This window comes from Sarcophilus harrisii, chromosome 3 (assembly GCF_902635505.1).
Source record: "Sarcophilus harrisii chromosome 3, mSarHar1.11, whole genome shotgun sequence".
Taxonomy (NCBI): Eukaryota; Metazoa; Chordata; class Mammalia; order Dasyuromorphia; family Dasyuridae; genus Sarcophilus; species Sarcophilus harrisii.
In genome coordinates, this window is record NC_045428.1 from 1665505 (window position 1) to 1689341 (window position 23837).

General features: G+C 42.2%; 1 protein-coding gene across 22 annotated transcripts in view; it reads right to left on the reverse strand.

Moving 5' to 3' along the window:
• DLG1 (discs large MAGUK scaffold protein 1) overlaps positions 1-23837 on the reverse strand; it is a 271420-nt gene that overhangs the window by 60887 nt on the left and 186696 nt on the right. The window contains exon 1 of one of the 22 annotated variants that reach the window (XM_031963576.1): positions 17038-17729. The exons of 16 other annotated variants lie outside the window; for them this stretch is intronic. In XM_031963576.1, coding sequence (XP_031819436.1) covers positions 17038-17271 — 234 coding nt within the window. In that variant the 5' untranslated portion in view covers positions 17272-17729. Of the gene's footprint in view, positions 1-17037; positions 17730-23837 lie in introns of those variants that run through there. 5 more of the 22 variants (XM_031963580.1, XM_031963579.1, XM_031963582.1 and 2 more) reach the window with 5 other exon arrangements.

Genomic DNA, 23837 nt, shown 5'->3' on the forward strand with positions numbered 1-23837 from the left:
TATTCCGACACCATCGTTAGGTAGGGACTTCATCAGATTTGTATTAGATAATCCGAAATACAGTCTTCATAGTAGTTTTCTTACATTTTAAAAGATGTGATTCAAACATATTTGCAGTCATGTTTCATTCTCCTAAACTATTTCACCAGATTCTCCTTTTCAACATTATTTGGGAACTCCAGCCTCACGGATCCTTTTTTGACCCAGAGTCATTTTCAATTCCTCACCTTGTAGTATCTGTCCAATTTAATGCTGTGACTTGGATGACTACTTTGGAGATCTATAATTTTGTTGGTGTGAACACCTCCACATTGTGTTTATGATATAATAGAACTGTGTCCCCCTGATCTTTTAGGGGGGTGGGCCTGGGTTGGAAAAACTCTGAATCTCAACCCCTGTGGGGCTCTGGAAGCATCCCCATCCTCCTACCTGGTTTCCACAGGAAACTCCCACCTCCAATTCATCTGGGAAACAAATCACCACCCATTAATGATCTGGAAATTAGTCCCTCAGTTCATCTGGAGATCACTCCCCCAAAGCCATAGAAGGCTAAATAATATCAAAACTCTGTATCCCAAACTTTGCTATCTTCCTAATCAAAAAGTGGCCCAATGAGAGAAAGAGTTTCTCAGTGAAAATAAACCCATTTTGCCAAAAGCCCCACTTGCAGACTGGGACTGATAATTCTTTCGCAAAACCTGCGACACCAGCCTGAGGATCCCCATCACTGTTAAGGTATCCTCACCCCTCAACATTTAGGCCCCAGGGCTGGGGCAAAGTCAGCACTGGTCGGCTTGCCTGGGATGGAGCATCCATTAGGTTCTCCTAACATGTCTAGAAAGGTAAACTGAAGCCAGCAGTGACAAGGTCCAAGGATCCTGATTCAGAGGGTTTGGGTGGGCTCAGAAGGAGGGCCTGGGCCAAGGCAGTGACCAAGAGGGTGGAGAGGAGAAGACAGAGTGTGACCAATGTCAGGATACACAAAGGTTGGGAATCTAGACACACAGAAGCATCCAGGACAACTTCAGACAAGGGGCAGGTGTGGGAAAGAAGGCAGGAGCTCCATTTTAGATTTGGGGATCTTGTTTATGGGATATCCAACTGTTAATACAGTGTAGTCTGGGGATCACCTTGCATATGGGTGACAGTCAAAAACCTGCAAGCAGGTGAGGTAATTAAAAGAAAGTCTGAGAGAAAAGGGCTAAAAAGGAGAAGAATTGCCTTTTGTCTTTCTTTGTATCCTGTACTTAACTGGCGCTCAGACTATGCTGGGACTCTGATGTGGGCAATGGTCTTGAAAGGAAGAGTAAAGTAAATCCAGAAGCAGATGAGAGTAACCTCAGGAAAATCTGGGGAAGGATAGCTGTCCTGGGGGGAGGGAGCCTTTAAGAGATGGCTGATAACCTGGGCAAGGAGCCGCCACCCATTCGCCAAAGGCCTTTCTCTGCCACCCTGTCAAACAACCAGAGGGAAGGAGGGCATTGCTAGGCATGGAAAACCTGGATGGAGGCCGGAGCAAGCCATACTCAGTGGCAGATGACAGCTGCCCCGCTTCCTACCGCACCAGGTAAATCCACAAGCAGGCACATGGCAGTCGAGCATGACGTCTGCTCCAGAACAGTCCTGAGGACAAAGAGCAGCAAAGGCCTGGCACTCCCAGCACCTGTTACTGCCACCGCTGCCCCCAGAATAATCTGGTGGGCTGGGGAGAGAACAAGCCCAGCAAATAAGTGCACAAGAAAAGGGAGGGAAATTCTCGGATAAGGTGTGAGCTCAGGTCTTAGTCCTAGGCATCCTGACCAAATCCAATCAAACCTGTTCTACATTTAAAACCCCAGGGGTCCTCTGGCACCCGTGTTCCCCAGCTGCCTCGAAGCCGCCCAGACCAAGCTCTCCTTCTTCAGCCACAAAGCCTTCCCTCCCCCAAGTGACTCCCCGAAGGCCTCACTCCAGGCTGCTCCACTGGGCCTTTCCACGATTCTCTCTCCTCTCACAGAGTCCCTTTTCCAAGAGAAACGCTTTCTGCCAAAGGCCAGAGAAGGAGACCTGGATGACCTGGGCCCAAGCTCTGCCATGCCCTGGGAAGAAGGGTTTCCTCAAGAGGAGCTGCCTAAGCCAGGAAATCACACTCAACTTTGATAAAGGAGTAAGAGACAAGAAGAGGCTTTGGATAAAGGCAAAGGACGTTTTCACATTTTCAGAAAACCAAGCCACAGAACTGTCATTACTACGGTTTTAGGCCAATGAAAAGGGACCATACTTTTAATAATTCCCCGGATAAACTCAGGATTTCATTTGCTCTATAATATCACATTACAACTTGAAATTTCAGTACTGGGTATCAAGTAAGCATTCGAAAACAAAGAAGTGGCCTTGGAAGCCTTCCCACCTACTGTCATTGGTAGGGGCGACTGCCACCACAGCAGCCCTGACAGAGGGCGCATCAATAAAGCTCTATACAGTATTCCCAGGTATTTTCTCATTGGAGCCTCACCACCAAGGTGGGGGGAGAGCTGTAGTAGAAGGGCAATGACTTGCCCAGAGTCCCACACCTAGGGATGTCTGAGGCAGGATTTGAACTCAGATCTTCCAGCACTATCTATTGTGGCATCTGATTGCCTTGAGCAAATCAGTTCATCTCTGCCTCAATTTCCTTTCAAAATAAGGAACCGGGATGGGCCAGGGAGGCTACTGTTCTCTTGCTCAGGGCTGACTCCGGCCAGCTAATCTCCTTTTACCTTCCTGCCCCCATTAAGGGGCTCAGCTTCTCATGGCTATGTGACCCTGAGTTGTCACTGGAGGCGAGATGTTGCACGGGGGTTTAATTCCCTTCCCTTTCTCCATCAAAAAAATGTCTTAAAAGCTACCAAACTCAGCATGTCCTTTGACCCAGTAGTGTCATTACTGGGTCTGCATCCCAAGGATATTACAAGGAGGAAAGGGACCCACGTGTGCAAAAATATTTGTGGCAGCAAGAAAGTGGAAACTGAGTGGACGCCCCCCGTGAAGGTCATAGAATATTGTTGTTGGAATCTTTACAAACTCTTAAGCCATTAGAGTTGATAGAGACAATAATTATCTAATTTGGCATGGTTCAATGATTGATTTGATCTTGGAAGGAGATGTTTTGGGCCGGAACTTGAAACAAGGTACTAAGTACAACTGATAGACAATAATGCTTGTGTTCACACCTCCCTTGATGTTTTTAGGGCCAGAGAGCACTCTGGGAGATAACCCAGAATCCCATTCTCTCCAGGAGGAGGAGTTAACTTTTGGGAGATGATATATATAGAGGAAGCTCTTACAGCTTGAGAATGTTCCCCTGGGAACATTCCCAGGGGTCGGAGAGGAGCACTCTGGGAGGAACCTTGGTGCTGGAGGGAGTCTGAAGGACAAACCTTTGAATTTGGAGACATCCAGAGGGAGCTCTTGGAACCAAGCAGAGAGATAGGCCTGAGCTAACTGGGCTATATTGAAGGACACAATAAAAGATCTGAATTTTTATCAACAGGGTGCGATTTTGGAGTAATTATTTACTTGTAACTGAAACCAAGGCTGCCTCCAGAAAACCTCCCTGAGAAAACCTCTCTCCCAGAGAGAACCATCTTATTATTATATTTTAAAGAGAAAAAAATGATCAACAAGGTGATTTTAGAAAGGCCTGAAAAGATTTACACAAACTGATCTGAGTGAAACAAGCAGAACCAAGAATACATTGTACACAATACATTTGTGTGATGATCAACTTTGAAAGACTTGGTTCTTCTCAGCAGCTCGGTGGTCCAAAGCACTCCTAATAGATTTTGGACAGAAAACATCGGTTGCATCCAGAGAGAGAACTATAGAGAATGAGTGTAACATGCTCTGTTTACTTCTTTTTTCCCCATTTGTTTTTCTCTCTCATGGCTTTTCCCTGCCTAATTTCTCTCTCCCAACATGATATATAAAGACATAAAACAATTACAATAAATAAAATAAAAAGGTTCCCAGGTCCCATAGAAGGGAAGAACTCTCAGGTTTTGTGGCACTAAAATTACAATCCTCTGACTCTTTTTCGAAGTTCTATTTTAAATTCGCAGACACCTTCCTATATTACAGGTGCCACACCAAAACTATGGCTGTCCTACAAGGCTCACAGAAGCCACCACTTCATTACTAATCAGCAGAAAAGTCCACAACAAACAACTCAGGAAGCTTCCCTGGGCCATCTGCATCATCTCATTAGCCATCACCTGGTCTCTAAATGTCGCCCATCCTTCTGTCCCCAGAGCACTGGAAAGAGGGTGGAACCGATTGGATTCCAAGCATCAGCTTCTAGAACGTAACTGAGGGGGCTATGAAACTCAAGGAAAAAGTAGAAGAAACAAACACTGTGGTACAAATACATCTATAATCTTGCTGCATGCAAAACAGAACCAACTGCACAATCCTTGGGCACATATTGTAACATGGGATTCGGCAAGAGGATTTTAATGCGGATAAATCCTATCTTTACTCCTTGACTAATAAGCCAATAATGAATATCACATCATCATACTCATCCCTTTCCAGCTGCATCTTTTAATAAAGCCATCTCCAAAGATAAAAATCTTGCCCATGTGACTATCCATGGTAACACCATGGAAACATTTAAAGCCGCCTTCAGAGACTTGCTTCCATGACAACAGAGGTTATAATATTAACACAATTGCAAAACAACAACACTGCACATTTAGATAAGTGACAACTACCAAGATTTTTTACATTACAAAATAAATAACATATCAATGTCAAATTGTTGCTTTGTCCAAGGTGTGTGTGAAAGGGTAAGAGACTTTAAAACTAACAAGTAAATAAATGCAAATTTAGTAAACTTAAAAAAATTATTTAGCTGCTATTAGCAATTTTCTTTAAAATGTTCTGTTTTGTGTCACATTTAAAATCAACCAAAAATTCACTGAGGTTTTCCAGTAACATTAAAATCCAGTAGCAACGGAGCCTTCTCCCAAGCAGCAACATGCCCCTTTCGGAGTCTCTGAGCTAGCCGGAGCATTCATCAGCCTGCCGTGACCATTTCTTTCAAAAATCTGCTGTCACAAGAGTCCAGAGGAATCTTATTTCTTAACAGTAAAGGCACAATTCCCCTTCCATTTCCCCTCAGTTCCTGCTTTTTCTAATTGGTCATCACTGCTTTGAGTTTGAAAGAGTTTGTTCTCTTTCCATACTACTCTCCGACCCCCAGGAATGAATACACTATCTCCAATGAACAACAGAAGCCAAGAACTTCTTCCAGTTGTTCACTGTTTCCTGACTGACTCTCTGGGGTGGAATGGCAGTCAGGCCTATATCAAAAGGGGTTTTGAATTTATAAAGAGGGAGTTTGAATCCTTCAGGTAAGCTCTGAATAATATTCTTTCCCCCAAGCCTCCTGGTCCTTTCTCGGGGCAGCAGAAGTAATACATTCACCTGAAGCTTTCTGGGAGACCTCATCAGCACAGGGGCCTGTTGGAACCCCCCCTTCCCCCCCAGAGCAAATATATTGTCCATAACTGGGGGATGGGGGTGGGTGGGAGGAGTGCAGGCCTTGGATCTCTGTGTCTCTATTTCTTTAACTACCTAGTCATAAGAGGAATTGTCAAGGTCCTTTCCACTCGTCTACAACCCCATGACTCCCTACTGATGCCATACCTATAATATCTCGCACGACTCATTCTGTCAATCAACATTTATTAAGTGCCAGGCTCTGTACTAAGTGCTGAGAAGACAAATGCCTCTCCCCTTTCCCTAGGTGAGTCTGGGGAAGACCATATACAAAAAGGGGGGGGGGGGGGAAACGCAAAGACTCAGAGGAGATGTGAGGACCAAAAAGATTCAATATTGCAGATTTCCCAAGGACAAGTTTTTTTGCACTAGGAAGGCATGGTAAAGTCCAAAGTTCAAAAGTAGGTTGGGGGTAGGGGGTCCAAGGAGACAAGGATGCAACACCCAACTCATGTGACAGGTGACCTAATCCTTTGGGTCTTTTCGTATTCTATGGGTGGCAAGACACCATTTTGTTTATTTGAATTTTTAACATTCTTATATTTCAAATATAAGTCATTAAGCAATCAGATATAGGTTACATGTGTCTGATTATGCAAAACACTTCCATAGTCATTTTGTACAAGACTCAAATAAAAGAAAGAAAAAAATTAAAGTAGAAAACAGTCCACTTCAGTCTGGAATCACTCACTGTGGGTCCTGGGGGCAGACAGTGGAGAGTCCTTTGGGATGGTCCAAGATCAGTGTCCTGCTGAGAGCAGCTAAGTCATTCCCAGTCCTTCATCCAGTACTACTGCACTCACCGTGTTCCACATTCCCCCGGTCCTGTCACTTCCCTCTACCCCAGCTCATCTCAGCCTTTCCCAGCTTTTCTGCTTGTCCTTCTACCCTTGCACAAAAAAATTCCATCACAATAATACACCGCAGGTCATTGATGAACATCCTTTTGATTTCCAATTCTTAGCCACAACAAAAAAGAGTGGCTGGAAATATTTTTGTACAAAGAGGTCCTTTTCCCTTCTTTTGGATGTCTCTGGGATATAAGCCTAGCAGAGGTATTGCTGGATCCAAGTTCATGTAGTTTGATAGCCCTTTGGGCACAGTTCCCAGTTGTTCTCCATCAGTTCACAACTCCACGAACGGTGCATTAGAATCCAAGTTTGCCCACATCCAACACTTGGCCTTTTTTGTCCGAATAGAAACAGATGGGAATGAGGTGGCAGTACACCACTTTAACAATCCCAAGCTGCACTCACACACGTACGTTTTAAAAAACACATTATTCTGGTCTTGCTGAACCCCAACTGAGGGGTTCAATGTGGCTATTAACTATTTTGTGATTTTCCCCTCTAGGGTACTGTGTGATCGGCATGGATCAAGCCCAATGAAGGAGCTTCTAAGTGCCTGCTCCATGAGTCTGTGCTAAGTGTTGGTAAGACCAAGCAAGGTAAAAGCCAGCCTCTGCTCCCAAGAAGCCACGCGTCCAAAAGGGAGCTAACATAAACCACCCGAAGGCAGACAGAACGTCAAAACTGGAGACCACCAAGAGAAAGAAGGCACTAGCAGGAAAGGCTTCTGGAAGGGCAGCAAGGGGGGGGTTTCGCTAGGAATAGGGGAAGCCAGCAGAGAGAGAGAGCTGTGGGCAAGGAGGACATCCTGAGGAAGGAAGGAGATGCAGGGCCCTAGGGAAAGAATGGCAGCAGGCTGACGCCACTGGCTCATGTGAGGTGGAGAGGAGCACGATGTCAAGAGAAGGGGCAGGTCCAGAAGGGCCCTAGAAGAACTTCTTATTATGTAGATGAGAGAGAGAGAGAGAGAGAGAGAGAGAGAGAGTGTGTGTGTGTGTGTGTGTGTAAAAGATATTCATCTTCCTGTCAAAGAAGCATGGACAATCGGGAAGAAAATTTCTGTGCTTTGTATTACCATGTTAGATATAAAAATAGAGATTCAAAGTTTTTAAAATCTCAAGAAAGGAGTAAGAACATGAAATTAGAAAGTAGCAATTAGTTCTATCAAGAGAGACAGCCATAAATTTCTCTATCATCATTAGATTATTTTCTGGTTGTTTTCCAGCTGGGATTAGCTAACCAACAGCTGTTATTAATATGCTACAAGAACTCTAAAGTTTTGCTGCTATGTGTATCAATAGGTCAATCTAAAAAGGACCAATTTAAAAATATTATTATTTTTGGTTAAATGACTTGTTACAAAACTAAACAAAATGAAAACACCAGCTGTGTTTTGCTTTCTGTATATCTGATAATTGTACCAGAATGCTTTCTCTAAGTTTAAATTTTTTTATACTTTCAAAAGATGTTAAAAACATCTAAATCTGTTCATTAATATTTCAAAATTTGTCAAAAAGCTATTTGGAATACTTGATCAAAAACAAACTGTGTTTTGCTTTCAAAACAGAAGTTGGGTTTATGATATTGACAAAACATAAACTGATTAATTACAAGTCAGCAAATAATCTTCCAGAGCTTTCCTCTAATATATAATCAGTTTAAATTAGTTCAAAAAGACACGATAGAGTCGGGCGTGTACAGAGGTAGCAAGATGTAAGGAAGAGGCAGCCTTGAAGATAAAAAGCCCTGACATAAGCCCTAGGTGACATAGAAAGGTAGAGCGGGAAGCACTAAGTGCACCCCCCCACCCCACCCCACCCCCGATGGCTCCTGACAGCTACAAATTTAAGACAAAGTACAGATTGATCTGTAAAGGCTGAGGATCTTCACAAGGAACCTAGTACGGTGGAATGAGAAGGAAAAAGTTTCAGATCCCAAATACTAATCAACACTCAATGATCAAGACAGTTATTTCTACAAAGATTTTTCTGGCAAGAAATAGAGCCTAATTGACAATTTATTAGAATTCTACTTAATTTCTTATCAATGAAAAAAGTCAGTCATTCGAAACCTGTGGTGTCAGGTAAAGACTCCTCCGGACCTGAGTTTAGAATCCTCTGGACCTTCTAGAAACAATTTAACCTTCCCACAATGACTTCTGGAGTTTTTCCACTCTGGTTTCATCCCAGTGTTGAAGGTGGCCAACCAAACTCCTGACATGAAGTCAAGGGGCCAGAGGTCTGAAAGCTTATTTCCTTCACAAGTAAACTGGGAAAGGGGCAGTGGGAGAATGATGTCGGAAGGTCCATTCCAGTTTTAAATCCTGTGATTCTGTCACTGTCTCATGCAGAACAAGAAACGGGGAGCTGTAATACATATTTGCTAGCCTCCAATTTTAGAACCTCGTAGGCCAACTGGTGTATTTCATGTGAATGTTCTAACTCAAAAGATGCTCTCTAGTCTGGGATAAAGGGGACCAAGAAGCCACCAACTGATGATCCTGGCACCGAGTCCCATCATTTGGAGTACTTTCACGAATCTGAGCTAGAAGCTTACTATGATCACTGAATAAGTCTTTGTTTTGCAGCTTTCATACCTGAAGAAGGGAGAACAAAATGAAGTTTTTTTCTTTTCAAGGAAAAAAGCTGCATTTGTTAGTGGATAGCTGAAAATCTTTTCCCTTTAGTCCACCGACTAGTGAAACCGACAAGGATACAGATAATAAAAGATTCAAACCCAACACTTGAAATTGCTCAATTTGCTCACGCATTGATGGGCTGCGTTTCCCACCCATCTAAAATGTGTCCTCAAACTTCTACCTGCTTTTTCCTACACTTTAACCGGGCCTTGAGATCTCTGGATTTCAAATCTCACATTCGGCACAAAAAAAGATATCATCGCCATTCCCCACAGGGCCTCCTAAGTGGGAGCCCAGGTAGAGAAGCTGAAGCAAGAAGTCTATTCCATCCCCTGCCCCTTGTAGGGGCTCCTAAGTTCAGTACTGTTGGAACAAGTGGTAGAAACGGACCACCTGGGCTCCCGTGGGCATGAAGGGGAAGAGCTTGAGGACATGAGGATTTGACCCCTTTGGCCTCCTCACTATCTTGCAAGGAAGAGGCCCTGGGATCTGGCCCTGATCTGCTGGGGGGCCTCATCCCTGAGGGGGCTGGGCTTCCCCCTCTTCTCCAGGAAGGCCCCGGATGCCAAGGTGTGGGGCAGCCCTGAGCTTCTCCCTCCACTTAAGAACTGCAAAGGTCTCACCGAAGGGGAAAAATTCCAAAGTAAATTCGGGATCCGACTTTGAGGCCTTGAAGTGACTTTGCACATTCGTGTCCAAATGGTTCCCAGGGGGCTACAGGCTGCTCTGCACAGTCTGAGAAAATTTTTCTGTTACTGTTTACTGAAAGTTTGTCAAACTCCACAAGGACACGAATGTCCAGAATTAGGTTACAGTCTGACATGTACGTAGGGAAATCACAATCCTAAGCTTCAAAATGAAAATAGAGACGATCTTCTTGAAATGACATCATAACTGACCCAAAATAAGCTAAGTTTAGAAGCTGGCCCACTCAATGAATAAAACACTGACAGAGAAGAAGGCTTTAACTTAAGAACACAAAACAGACTTATCAAATGAAAAATCAGAAGTTTATTTTTTAATTACTCAATTTTGGAAAGAAATTCTAAAGAAGAATTCTGAAAAAGTTCTAAACAGCAGTATTGGGAAGCAGTGCCCCTATTTTCCGCAGATGAGACTTTTATAGAACACATTGATCACATCACCTCCACAAAACTGGCCAAGATAGTTAACGATGGAAATTTCTCATCAAAGAGATCACAAAATGCCCCCAGCAAAGCTGTGACTCCGTCTAACTGTTTTCACTTAGCCATTACATAGAGCTTTGGCATTTGCACAACGCTCTTCATGGATTGTTTCATCTGATTTTCAGAACAACTCTGGGAGGTAGGGGCATTATTATTATTCCTATTCTACTAACAAAAGCTCTGGGGCAAACAGGTTCAGTAATTTGGACAAGGGGTCACAAAGCTTGTTCTGTGTCTGAAGATTCCACCTAGGGTCTTCCTGATTCTGGGTCCCACATTCTCAGGCCCTTAATCACCTAAGCTAGGCTGATACAGCCTAGCATGTCAAGAGCCAGAAAAGCCCTAGCTGAGAGCTCCCTGTAAAGATGGAGGCTGTAGCTCATCCAGATGTTCCCTTTTTTCACTCACATGCCTTTGACCCCCCACAAGCTCTGTGAGCAGCACCAGAACCTGTTTGCTCAGGAGAGATGCTGAGACCTAGAGGCAAGCCAGCCCACTCTGGGGCCCAGCTTCCCTGTTGGTGATTCCCAAACGACACAGAACCTGACTCGTCTCTCAGGGGGCACAATTGTCCACTGGCCCCCAACTCCTTCCCCCCTCTCAAATGTGGGTCATTCTAGACTTCTAATTTGCTGTCCCTCCCCAAATATGGCCCCTTCTCTCTCTCCCCCAGGCTCAAGTGGCCTTTCTCCGCACCAGTCCATCCTCCATACAAGTCAGCGGTTATTTTTCTAACGAGTGGCTCAGAACATGTTCCTGCTCAATCAAGGCCAATACAAAACCCTGTTTGGCAAAGAAGGCTCTCTCGAAGCTGACTCTGAACCCCCTTTCCAGGCTCTCCGCTTCTTCCCCCAGCATGTCTGACTCTGTAGCATGGCCTTCGGGGCCCATGTGCCCGCTGCTATGTGTGGGGTGTCCCATGTAAAGAAGTTCCTTGAGCATAGATAGGGACTGTCTCACTGGGATTCTTGCATTCTCAGTGTCTGGCCCATGGGAAGACTGGCTCATAGGGGCAAGGAGAGTTCAGGTGGCCTGCTTGAACCCGGTTCCTCCTGCCTCCCTCCTCACCACCTGCCTTTCAATTTCATGGTCCCCCATCCAAGTGACACCGGGTGAGTTTTATTCCCATTACTCTTTCCCTGATAGTCCAACTGCTTTTGAGTAGACTGTGGAACTCAGTTAGGAAGTTTGGCTCCCTTCCAATGCTTCATGTAGTCAACACGGTAACCCTGTCCTCCTGATTCGCCTGTGACCAGAGAGGTCACACCAGCCTCTAGTCCCTCAGGCTGGACTCTTCACTCTCTCCCCCTGAGGATCCAGTGCAGGCCCATCCATGGTTGGCTCATTTCTTCTAGGCCCCCTTTCCCCAATACAACCCTGGACTACCAGAACAGCTGCTGCCTCTCTTCAAGTTTCTCCTCATGGTAGTTATCCTCCCCTCAGCTGCCAAAGTGGTTTTCCTCAAGTGGAGAACTAATCCATAAACTCCAGGGGCTTCCTTTCCCCTCCAGGAGAAGTACGAAGCATCCCTTCACACATGCTCCCTCCACCCTTCTCCCCAACGGGCCCTTTCCACATCAGGGATCCTGGCCTCTTGGCTGTTCCACCACTAGGACCCCCTTTCTCAGCTCTGACCATCGCCCATGCCGGACATGCTTTCCCTCCTCTGCTCTAACTACTGGTCTTCTGACTTCCTGGAAATCTTGATAAAATTATAGCTTCTGCAAGAAGTCTTTCCAAACCTTAATTCCAGGACCTTCTCTTTGTAATGCAGCCCTCACCACAGGCCACCCTGGGAAAATCCTTATGAGAAATCGCAGGCTGGAGTAAATCTACACCCGGCCCACTTTCAGAGATTCGTGTATGATCTGTGCCCACAGGTACAAGGGACCTCTTCTTGGGGGAGAGTCCTTCCCATCTACTCACACACCTCAGGCATACGGGGGAGCCTTTACCCTCTCAGAATAATGTTTTTAAAACACCGCCACCAACCCCAAAGTTCATTATTGAAGTTAGATGTTAAAATTCAGTTAGACATTTAGTTTCCCCCCGCCCAGTTCATAGCCCTCTCCCTGATACCTGTCCATACGGGTCACTGAACTGCAGGATAAGAATTCCTGGTTTAAAGGAATGCTCTGCTCTAGTCAGCACAAGCAGTGAGCACAACGTGAGCTCGTTCTGCTGTCAAACTAGCTGGGCCTCGGACCCCCTTACATTCATTATTGAGGATACTTCTAGAAAGGGCTTTTGTTTATGTGGGTTTTGTCTACTGATGTAGTCTTATTAGAGAAACAGCACAGACCTTGCAGACCCTCTGAAAGGTTTCCAGAACCCCCAGGGGTCCTCCAGCCCCACTTTGAAAACCACAGCTCCAGGCTTTTCAGTCAATTGTGACAGAAATCGCTTGCCTTGCTGTCAAATATCCCTAAACCCTACTTATTTCCCTTCTCACACATATTTATCATATAGTTTTTCAAATATGCCTTCAGTGAGAACATAAATTAGTCCCATGAAAATTTAATAGCAAGACAGGAAGATATCCTATCTATACTAGCTCCCGGTCAACATTTTTGGTAACAATAAGCTCACCAAGTTTTATTCTCACACTTCTAGCCCCCTCAGCATCCTGAAGAGTGTGCCCCCCCCCCCACTTCCACCCCCTGCAAGCCTCGTCTGGGCATGTGTCGGTGCTCCAGCTGCACCTCCCTTTTGGAAGCACCAATTTTAGATCTGTGAAGACTTCTGGAAGCAAAGCTTTTTCTCCGTCAGTGACTGATGGTTAGAGTCCATTTGTGGTGGCTCAATAGCCACTGATGGAGGGCAGGGCTTTTCCTGCTCTTGCCTCCATCCTCCCTGGCCCCCATTTTGCTGACTCCAGTCCCTCCCCAGGCTTGCTGCTTCTGCTGCCTATTGCTCTTCCATTCACTGATTCCTCACTCTGAACTCCAGAAGACCAGCCCCCTCCTCCAATGGGTGCTTCCTATGGGGACCTTCATGGTACATGTGCAAGGGCCCACACGAGGCAACTTTCATTTCTCTCGCAGTTCTGGGTCTGACTTTTCCAATCTCACAACCAGGCCTAAGCTATGTGTCTCCTCTTGGCACTCGCCTCTGCACCCTGGAATAACTGCCCTCTGGACTGCCTCTTTCTGCCATTGTCGAGGTCTACTGACTTTCTGGACTTTAACCCTCACGACTCCCCTTTCAGTCCTCATACTGTAGACGCTTCTGCTTCGCACAAAAGTATCTGTTTTTACAGGGCATTAAGGGTTTAATTTTGCCCTAAAATTTTACCTTTCCTTCTCACTCTCCACTTTCTAATTGAAATTTTTTAAGCTTCTAAGAAAAGCCCCAAGAACCAGCAAAATGAATTCTTACTACCCATCTGGCAGAAGTTGGTCAACGTGTTTCATTCTCAGACCAATGAATTCAAGTTGTATCATCAGTAATAAAAACATGCAATGGCTCATCAAAGACATTCTAAAAACTGGAGGGAGAGAGAGAGGTCTTAGATATAAAATATCAAATGCACAAAAGCTCCAAAGATAAGAAAACTATCCCGTTCCCAAGATGAGCTATGAGCAATCACAAAGAATCTGTGACCACCTGAACATGGTGAAGTGAGTTTCTCATATGGGAGAGAGTGTGCTCCTTAAGGGGGAAATAAAATCGATTCCTCCAACGCCGAGGGTTTCAGTTAGGAAAGGGAGGTCAGTGCAGAAGCTCCAGAAAGTTACAGGAGACATCCATTCACAGACCACTCTTTGGGGGAAATGGCGATAACTTTTATAGTGACCCAAAGAAGATCTACTCAGAAAAGTAACAGGCAGCTTCACCCTCGTGGAGCCAATCGAGCCCGCGTCTGCCACACAGTAACCAACTCTACCTGCTGTTTTGTGTCTCTGAAGGAGCCCCTCTTTTATTTTGGTATTTTTATTCCTCTAATGGATCACTGATCTCACTGGTGACAGAACCCCTCTTAACGATGCCGGCCCAGCCCGGGCAGCTCTCTGACCTGCGGGCCCCCTGCATCTGCCAGTGTGGGCCCATGCACACAGGTTTTCCTCTGCTCCTTCTTATGCAAGAAACTTGATCTGCTCCTTAGAAATCCATTAAGAGACTATTACTAGATGATCACACTCAACTGCAGGCAGTGAAAGGACAGTGGGCAAGGTGTGTGTCTCCTACTGGACGGGGAACCAGGAAGCATCTGTACACACACACACTTACTCATGTGCACACAGAAACACGCACTCACACACAAAGCTTCCCACCCAAGGGGCTGACCTAACCAAGTACTCTGGGTTGTAGCCATTGACATTTATCTAAAGCAGGGCAGAAAGACTATCTGAAATTGGAGGAGAACGGACATCTTGGCTTAAGGGAATACACATGAATACAACAGGGAAACAACTGGAAATAGGAAAAGATCTTCCCCAAACCAAAAGCTTTTGCGTTTCCCACTCGAGGAGAGAAATGGAGACCCACGACTCCCAGGAGTACAGGGCTTGGCAAGGCCAATGTTAAGGCTTTATCTTTAATGTCTCCTTTGTTGTTCTGAGGTCATTAAAGAGAGCCCACCGTTACTATCACCAATATGTTTTTTCCAGCTAGTTTCTCTATTTAATCTTTCCTCTGGGAAGCTCAGGTGGTGGAAGGAAGGAGCAGAGCAGTGACCAGAGCAAGGAAGCCGGCCCCAACAGGAAAGCGCCTACCAAACCGGTCAGTCCTTTGTACCACGAGGCAGTCAAGTTCTTGAAGTCCGGCTCTTCGCCACTGACAGCGGCCATCGCTATCTCCACCTATTCCCTCGGAGCTTTACAAGTTCCTGATGAGGTAAGGAACAAGCCGTTGACATTTCTAGACCTAAGCCTCTTTTCTAAAAGAGACAAAATTTTAAGGAAAAGTCTAAAGAATTACACCCCCAACCCTTAAAGAAATCTATCTAAAGAGAAGACTCAAAACTGAAACTGCTCTGTCACAGGTAGTGATAATCTAAGTCTAGATAAAATCTTGATTAGCATCTTAGGAAAACAAGAAAAAAAATCAACAATTGCTTGGGCTTGGGACTCAATTCCTAAGTTACCTTAACTAAATTTTTCAAAGAAAGTACCTTGCTTTAAACCAATGAGCTCAATTAATTCATTCTAAGGAACACTGCGCCTTTCACTTTTTATAAGTACATCGCTATATTACTTAGGTACTAAGAATGAAAGTGAGATTTGTAGGCTAGCACAAATCCCCATTAAACATTTTTGTAAGGGCTAATTTAATGTTAACATAGAATAACCGAATGCCAGGCCTACATGTGAGGCATCTTTACATTTCATTCTTCCCTTTATAAGATAAAAGATCCTTAGAAACAAAATCTACTGACTGAAAATGAGTTTAATGAAACCTAATACAAGTTACTTGATAGATGATACTTAAGAGATGATTTATTGCAAAAGTAGGATTTTATAAGACATTTAATTTATAGAAATTAACTTAGGAGAAAATATCCTTTCTGACTTCAAACAAAAGGAAAAACTGGGATTAAAAAAAAAAAAAGGAATGAAGGAAAGAAATATCATGGGGAAACTAGGTGGCTCAGTGGATGGCACACTGGCCCAGGAATCAGGATTTAAGTTCAGATCCACCTTAGATACTTCTAGTCATTTAACCCTGTCTGCCTCCAAAACAAAAAACAAATGACATATCACTTAAGAAAGTTTAAGTACTTTTAAAGTAGACAATAAGTAGCCACTAAGATGCCCACAACTAGAAAGAAACTGCTGAATTATAAACTATTTATTTCGTTGCTCCTGTTAAATAATTAATAAGAAGGGTCCTTGGCCTTAACAAGATATAGTTGTACTGAACAAATTATATGCAGAGACAGATCCTTCTTCATTCAAAAAACAACCACCTGATTCACAGTTTTTATATTTAGTATTTAAAAAACAAAACCCTAAACTAGATATTTTTAATATTTTTGCTGCTTCAATTCTGATGGAATATAGAAATCAGTTTGTACGTCATTCTCCCGGATCACTGACTTTTAATATTTTCTCCCTGCCTCTTCATGTAGAGCTTTAATGCTGACGTCCACTGCCCCCAGTTTAAATCACAATTTATGTACTGACAGAAAAATATGGAATGACAGAAAATTACAGTGTAATAGATTTACTCACTGCAAACAAATTTAGAAGCTAAGGAAAAAACCTGACAAAACGATGCCACATGAACAATACCCTAAGATTTCTCCCATTACTGTGTTGATAACAGACACTTCCTTACAAAATATTTTTTAATATTCAGTTCAAAATTTCAGAGCTGGAAAGCAACCAGCTAGGTCTCAGGAAACCTTATCTATGAATTTTGCAATTTCCTATTCCTGTAAGAAAATGATCTTTCTATGGTTATCAATCCCTTCAAAAGAGGAATGACAAATTAGCATTTAATCTGTTAGACTATTCAATATGTTGTATAATCACCATATTTACTGGGGAAAAAAGGCTAACCGGATCAACAATTTTCAGCTTTGCTGATTTACACACTGACGCATACATCGATGTCATGGCATTTCTGAGCTGTCATTCAAAAGCATCTCAGGACCGACTGCCGGGTCTGTTGTTGTTGTCTTTTTAATTACATAAGGCGAAGAGAGGTTTCTGTTCCCCACTCGGCATTAAGCCCTGTGTTCCCCAGCCTGGAAGCCCATCAATCTCTCGGAGTTCAAATTATGTAACATAAACAAGGAATCTAACGTTCCACCCCATCTCCCCGAACGGGAAGAAGCCGTGCAAAGCCAGGGCCCGATCCTCCGAGTCCACAACCATTCCAACAAGTGACGACGGATTACCTGGGTGGAGCTGGCAGCCACCGAGATGCAGTCAATAAAGCTGTGTCTGCGAGTGAAGAATGCCACGATCTGCTGCCAGCGGGAAGGGCTGGGCTCCGGCTGCAGCTCGTCGCTCGAGCCCTTCTGGGCCCAGGGTTTCTGCTTGGGGCCTGCCGAGCTGTGGCTGGAGCCGGGGTTGCCTCCCCGACTGGCACGAGAGTACAGAAGCGTGTTGTTTCCGAAAATGTAATTCATCTCTGCAGCCCTGCAGGTGGTTGCCAGGCAGTCTGATTCCTCCAGCAGCTGCTCAGCGCTGAGTGATCAGAGGCAACTGCAGAGAGAATTACAGCAGCATCGCTCGCAGATCAGGCAAATGAACATCTCCCAAGCTGCTCTTCAGTCCTCCTCTAAGTTCAATCCACCCAGCAGCCTGGGTCTTCCCTCTCTACCTGTTACTTGCCGGAAGGCCGGGCTCATTTTCGGAGACAAAGAAGGCAGACTAAGGTGGATTGCTCGTTCCGATTATCCTCTCCCCGAGGTCTGCAGGGATCAGAAGCTGTTCTTTTGTTAGCTGACAACTAGACAGACTGAAATCCAGGAAGTGAGGTCGACTAGCAGGTACAGAGGGATGTTCTAAGCACTGGACTACCAAGACCCTTTGGGGCTGCTTGATTTAATGCACTGGGTGGAGAAACCGCAGATCACAATTACCAAGTTTCAATCACAGGCATAGTAAAATCCAATGGCATCTTTGCTGCTTACATAAATTATAAACAAACTGAATTTAACAAGGAAATGTTCTCTCTGCAATCCTCCTGACTACTTAAGATCCTGTGACCTAAAAAAGCCATTTTGTTATTAATGAACAAATTATTACATCAGAAATGAGATTTCATTAAAAGTGCTTCCAAAAACTGTTTGCTATCTTGCACTGGGAAACAAGAACATAATAAAAGGGGGAAGAGGATATCCATTTTGAATGCAGCACAGCCATTTTTTCTGTCATAATAATGTTCCTTCACTCACAATGTTTCAATAATTAAGTTTAAAGGTAAAGATAATTAATTGGCAAAATTAACACTTCACTTCTGGAACTTTTGAGACATTAAAGAAGAAATATCTTCTAACATGAAATTATACACATCACTTTATCAACAAATTAAAACTATCCATTTTAACAATATGTGTCAACTTTAGAAAGCATTCAAAACTGATAAGTGTTCAGAATTCTGCTATCTCCAGAAATTTATGGAATTTGGAAATTATGGAATTATGGAAAAATGGAAGGAAGAGAAAGAAAAGAGGGAGGAGGCAGACATGGAGAAAAAAGGAAGAGAAGGAAATGAAAGCAGGAGGAAGAACAGTGACAAGCACAGGAGGAAGGAGGAGAGAGGAGGAAGAGGAGACTCCCAGGAAAAGCAAGCTGACACCCAAGGAGGTTGTGATCATTTGTGGCTGAGATGAAGCTCGCCATGTTTGCAGCCCCAGAAGCCCCAAAGCTAATGGAAACTATAAGCTCTGGTGCTTCTGGGCCTGCCTCTTCCTGGCAAGGAGGCCGGGAGGATGAAGCACAGGGGCCCTTCGCCAGCTCCTGTGGGCTCCCCACGGGGCCCTCATTTATCAGATCATGAAGACATCAGACAAGGCAACAGGGCCTGTCTCTGGGCACTCCAACAGCTAAAAGGGGTCACCCAAGGGTCCACCCTCAAGGGGATAGGAAATGTTTCTCCTCTGGGAAAATCACCCTACACTAACAAGTTATTCAAGACATTGGAAATGGGAAATTAAAATCTGAAGGACTTGAGGAAGCAGGGCTAAAATGATGGATTAAAAGCAGCAACCCATCTAAGCTCTCCAAACAGCTTTGAAATAGTGCATCGAATCGCATTCTGGAGTAGCAGAGTCAAGGTAAGGATAGTGTGAGACGTCTTTCCAGCTAAGACAACTCAGAAGGTCAGAATCTGACCCCAAAATCTTAAAACTACCACCATTTTAATAGATGCGGAAAAAGCTTTTGACAAAATACAAACCCATTACCACTAAAAACAAACAAACAAAAAAAAAAAACACCCAACCCTAGAGAACACAGGAATCAATAGAGCCTTTCTTAAAATGATAAATGCTATTTAAAACCAAAAGTCAACATTATTTGTGATGCAGATAACCTAGAAGCCTTCCCAGTGAGATCAGGGGTGAAGCAAAGATGTCTACTGTCAGCCACTGTTATTCAAGATTGTTATTAAAAATGCTGGCTATAGCAATAACAAGAAATTGAAAGAATAAAAATAAGACAACAAAAACAAAACAGTAACTCTTGTAAATGATATGATGGTGCACTTAGAAAATTCTAACTAACAATTAACTTTTGCAAAGTTGCAGGACATAAAATTATATTACCAACAAAACACAGCAGGAAGAGAAAGAAAGAGAAATTTAAAACAACTGGAGACATCATAAAATACATGGGGTATAAAACCCAGGGAATATATATGAACACAATCACAATGCACTTTTCATATAAAGACAGATCTAAACAACTGGAAAAATATTAATTGTTCAAAGATAGGCTGAGCTAATATAATAAAAACGACAATTCTACTTAAATTATTTTATCTACACAGTACCATACCTATATCAAACTACCAAAGAATTATTTTATAGAACTAGAAAATATAACAACAAAATTTATCTGGCAGAACAAAAGCTCAAGAATATCAAGGAAATCAATGTTTTAAATTGTGAAGGAAGATGGCCTAGCAGTATCAAATTTCAAAGTATATTATAAACCAGTTATTTTCAAAACAATCTGAATAAGAAATACAGTGGTGGATCAATGCAATAAGGGTAGGTTCACAAGACTCAGTAGTAAATATAATAATCCAGTGTTTGATCAACTCAAAGATCCAATCTTTGGGGGAAAGACATCAACATTCTGATATTCTGTCCAATAGACAAATATAGCTGGGAAACTCAAAAAGCGGTCTGGCAGACTGACCACATCTCCCACCATATACTAAGATGAAATCAAAATGGGCTCGTAATTTAAACAGAGAGGATGATATCATAGGCAAGTTGGGGAAGATAAAAAAATTTTACTTGTCACATCTATGGATAAGGAAACAGTTTATGACCAAGAAATTGAGAGGATCAGAGGAAATGAAATGCATAATTCTGATCACTTGAAATTTTAAAAAGGCTTTATACAAACAAAACTAAGGCAGCCAAAATTAGAAGGAAATTACAAAACTGTGAGAGAAAATGTACAGCGATTTTCTCTAATAAAAGCCTCAGTTTTTCAAAGATAAAAGGAAGTGAGCTAAATTCATAAAAATAAGAGCCATTCCCCAATTGATAAATGGTCAAAGGATATGAACAGGCAGTTTTCAAAAGAAGAAATCAAGGCTACCAATAGTAACATAAAAAAATGCTCCAAATCACTAATGATTAGAGAAAGTAGCACTAATGTACCACTTCACATCTATCAGATTGGCTAATATGGAGGGGAAAAAAAAAAGGAAATGACAAATTCTGAAGGGGATATGGAAAAACAGGGATACAAATGCATGCACAGTTAGTGGAATTGTGGACTGATCCAACTTTTCTGGAGAGCAATTTGGAACCACGTCTAAAGAGCTATGAAACCATGTTTACCCTATGAATATCACAAATATGTCTATATTCTAAAGATGAAAGAAAAAAGACAAAGATAATATATGCAAAAAGATGATATTAATAACAACTTTTTTTAGATTTCAAATTTAGTTCTATATTAATTGAAAGTCTCCATTTCAATCAATTTATGAATAACAACTCTTTATGATGGCAAAAAAAAACTGAAAATTGAGGGTATGTCTATTAATTAGGGAATGACAGAACAAGTTGTTGTATATGATTGCGAAGGAATACTATCATGCTATAAGAAATAACAAGCAGGATGATTTCAGAAAAACTTGAGAAGACTTATAGGAACTGATGCAAAGTGAAATGAATAGAACCAGGAGAAGAGTGTACTCAGTAACTGCAATGGTGTAATGATAATGAACTGTGGAAGTTTCAGATACTCTGATCGAGACTGTGGTCTAAGACAATTCAAAGGATATATGATGAAAAATGTTTCTCATCTCCAGAGACTGAACTCTAATCCAGAAATGATGGACTCTAAGTGTAGGTTGAAGCATAATTTTTTTCATTTTCTTTATATTTTTTGCTGCTGCTGCTTCTTTTTTTGGTGGTAACATGGCTACTATTGAAATGTTTCACCTGATTTTCCTCATGTGTGACTGATATACTGCTTGCTTTCTCAATGGATAGGGAAGGGATGGGAGGCAGAGAATTTGTAACTCAAATTAAAAAAAAAGTCTCCCAAAATAACTTAACTTTGGTGAAGGTAATGCTAAAAAAATAAGTAAATGGATAAATAAAAGAAAAAAATTTAAAGTTCCAGGAAACCAAAGATTTAGATATAGCATACAAATTGGGGGAAACGTAGGCTGAAAACTGACACTCAGAAATGTAATTAAGTCAAAAGATCAATATGAGATTTGGTTTACACTATTTTTGGCTAGCAGGCTTTTTTTTTTTTGAAGAAGGAGGGAGGGATTGGGGGCAGAAGGATGACAAAAATCACAAGGGCAGATTTCTATGAAAGTAAAAAAGTCAGGATCAGAGACTTAAAGAGTTGAAAAGGGCTTCAGAAGAAGCTCATCTACTATGTCTCTATACAAAAAGGAAAAGAACAAGAAAGAGGTAAGGATTTGTCCCAAATCACAAATGACTCCTTGTGTGGGGCTACTTCCCCTGAACTCCATTAGCACGTTTCCCCCAGGCTACAGAGGACTAAGAGTAATTCTTGATTTTCACTCAGGAAGGAACAAGCATTTTCACTCCTTCCTTAGCCTGCTACATTGGCTTTACCTTTAACGCAAGGCAAAAAAGTCACATAAACTATTTTCTGTGCATGACTGACAAGAAAAAGTGCAAGTGTAAAATGCTAGAAATGCTTCAGCAATTGAGGACTTCTCCTAGAAGCTTCCTCTGAGGACACATTCAGGGCATGGACATTTATCTTTTCTAAGAATTCTTGAGAATTCTAAGAACTTGAGGCTTTGTTTATACCTGTTTTGGAGTCATTCTTTTTTCTGTCTTAAGGGACCTAGTCCCCAATAGCAATAGTCCTCTCTATCAACCTGAGCTGGAAAAATGACTTTAATGGTACAGGGTGGAAAGGAAAAGATGAAAAAATTAGAGCAAGATTGAGGGAGGGATCAGTTGTAAGCAAATCAAACTCTCTCAATAAGAATAGACAAAAATATTTATAATTCCTTTTTAAGATGGTAAAGAATAGGAATCTGAGAGAAGTGCCCATCACCGGAGGAATGCACAAGTTCTGGTACACAATTATAATAGCAAACTACTGTTCTTTAAAAAACACTGGCGGGATGGGGATGATTTTAGAGGAACCTAGGGAGACTTGTATAAACTGATGCTGAGGACCAGAACAACAAGTAATACAATGACAATACTGTAAAAACAAACAATGTTGAAAAACTGGGAACTCTGAATAAAAGTAAAGACCAAGCCCTAACTGCAGAAGACTAATAAGAAAGCATAACCTAATGAGATGTGTCTCTGGATGTATACACATTATGTCCCCAAGACAACATACTACAAACACTAAAAAGTGGAAATACAAGAGATAACAATCATATTCTCCAAAATAATATTTAAAAAGTACACATACAGGTGCTAAGTGCTTCTTTTCTTCCCTACCCTGAAAGATAGGAGAATAGGGATTAAAAGTTCTGTTTAACAAGTCAGTGAAACTGTCCATACCTCTAAAAAATAAGGGGACTTCCACCCCTAGATTTCGGATGTTCTGATCCTATTTTAAAAGTTACTGAACTGCTCATAGTAACTACTAAAGTGTTAATTCAACTTTACAACACTACTACTAAACATGTACTTCCAAGTGGCAAAAGAGAAGAGGGAAATAGTAGGCATCTTTAACAGTGGCCTTAGAATTCCTTTATGCTCCTAAAATAGAGAACCCCACAAAGCTTCTGTTTATATGGATTATACCTACCAATATTTAATTGTTTAAAATAGCAATGATTAAAATCATTAGATATTAGCTAAGTAATTCATTTATGAAAAATCATTGTTTTCCAAAGCATAAAAAAAAACAAGAAAATGGGTATTGCTTTTTTTTTTTTTAATTTATGGGGAAGATGGGAGATGGAGAGAATCTCTTTTTAACAATTGGATTCTCAAAGCTCCTTTTGCATTCAATCTGTTTTGATGGGTTGTTTTAATTAAATTATTTGAAGAAAATCCAGCCCCACAGATATAAAATTAGAAAAGTAAGGATTATATTAATAGACAAATAATATCTTAGTATTGTTATTATAAAAATAATTTTCAATTTGTCAACCCCTTGAAAGGCTCTTGGGTCCATAGTGCACATTGTGATATCCACTGCACAAAAACCTAGCATCAACTAAGGAAAAATAATAGTATATGAATCTGCTATTACTTTGTTGCAATAAATGCAAAACACAAAGCAGAGAAACAAGAAGGCTGGTGTAGACTAATGTTGACGAATAAAGGTAGAATCAATAACTTAAAGGAAATGATATTCAGCGCCTCCAAACTGACCAATTGCAGTGAGGTCTGCTGAGAAGCACGGGAGAACAGGTGATAGACTGCAGCTAGGGAAAGGCACATCATTTCAGAGCTGTCCAACTGGCGGGCTCATTTTATTTTTTATATACAAGGAGATTTCTACTTTGACAAAATGAGTCATATTGGAAATGGGGATTTAA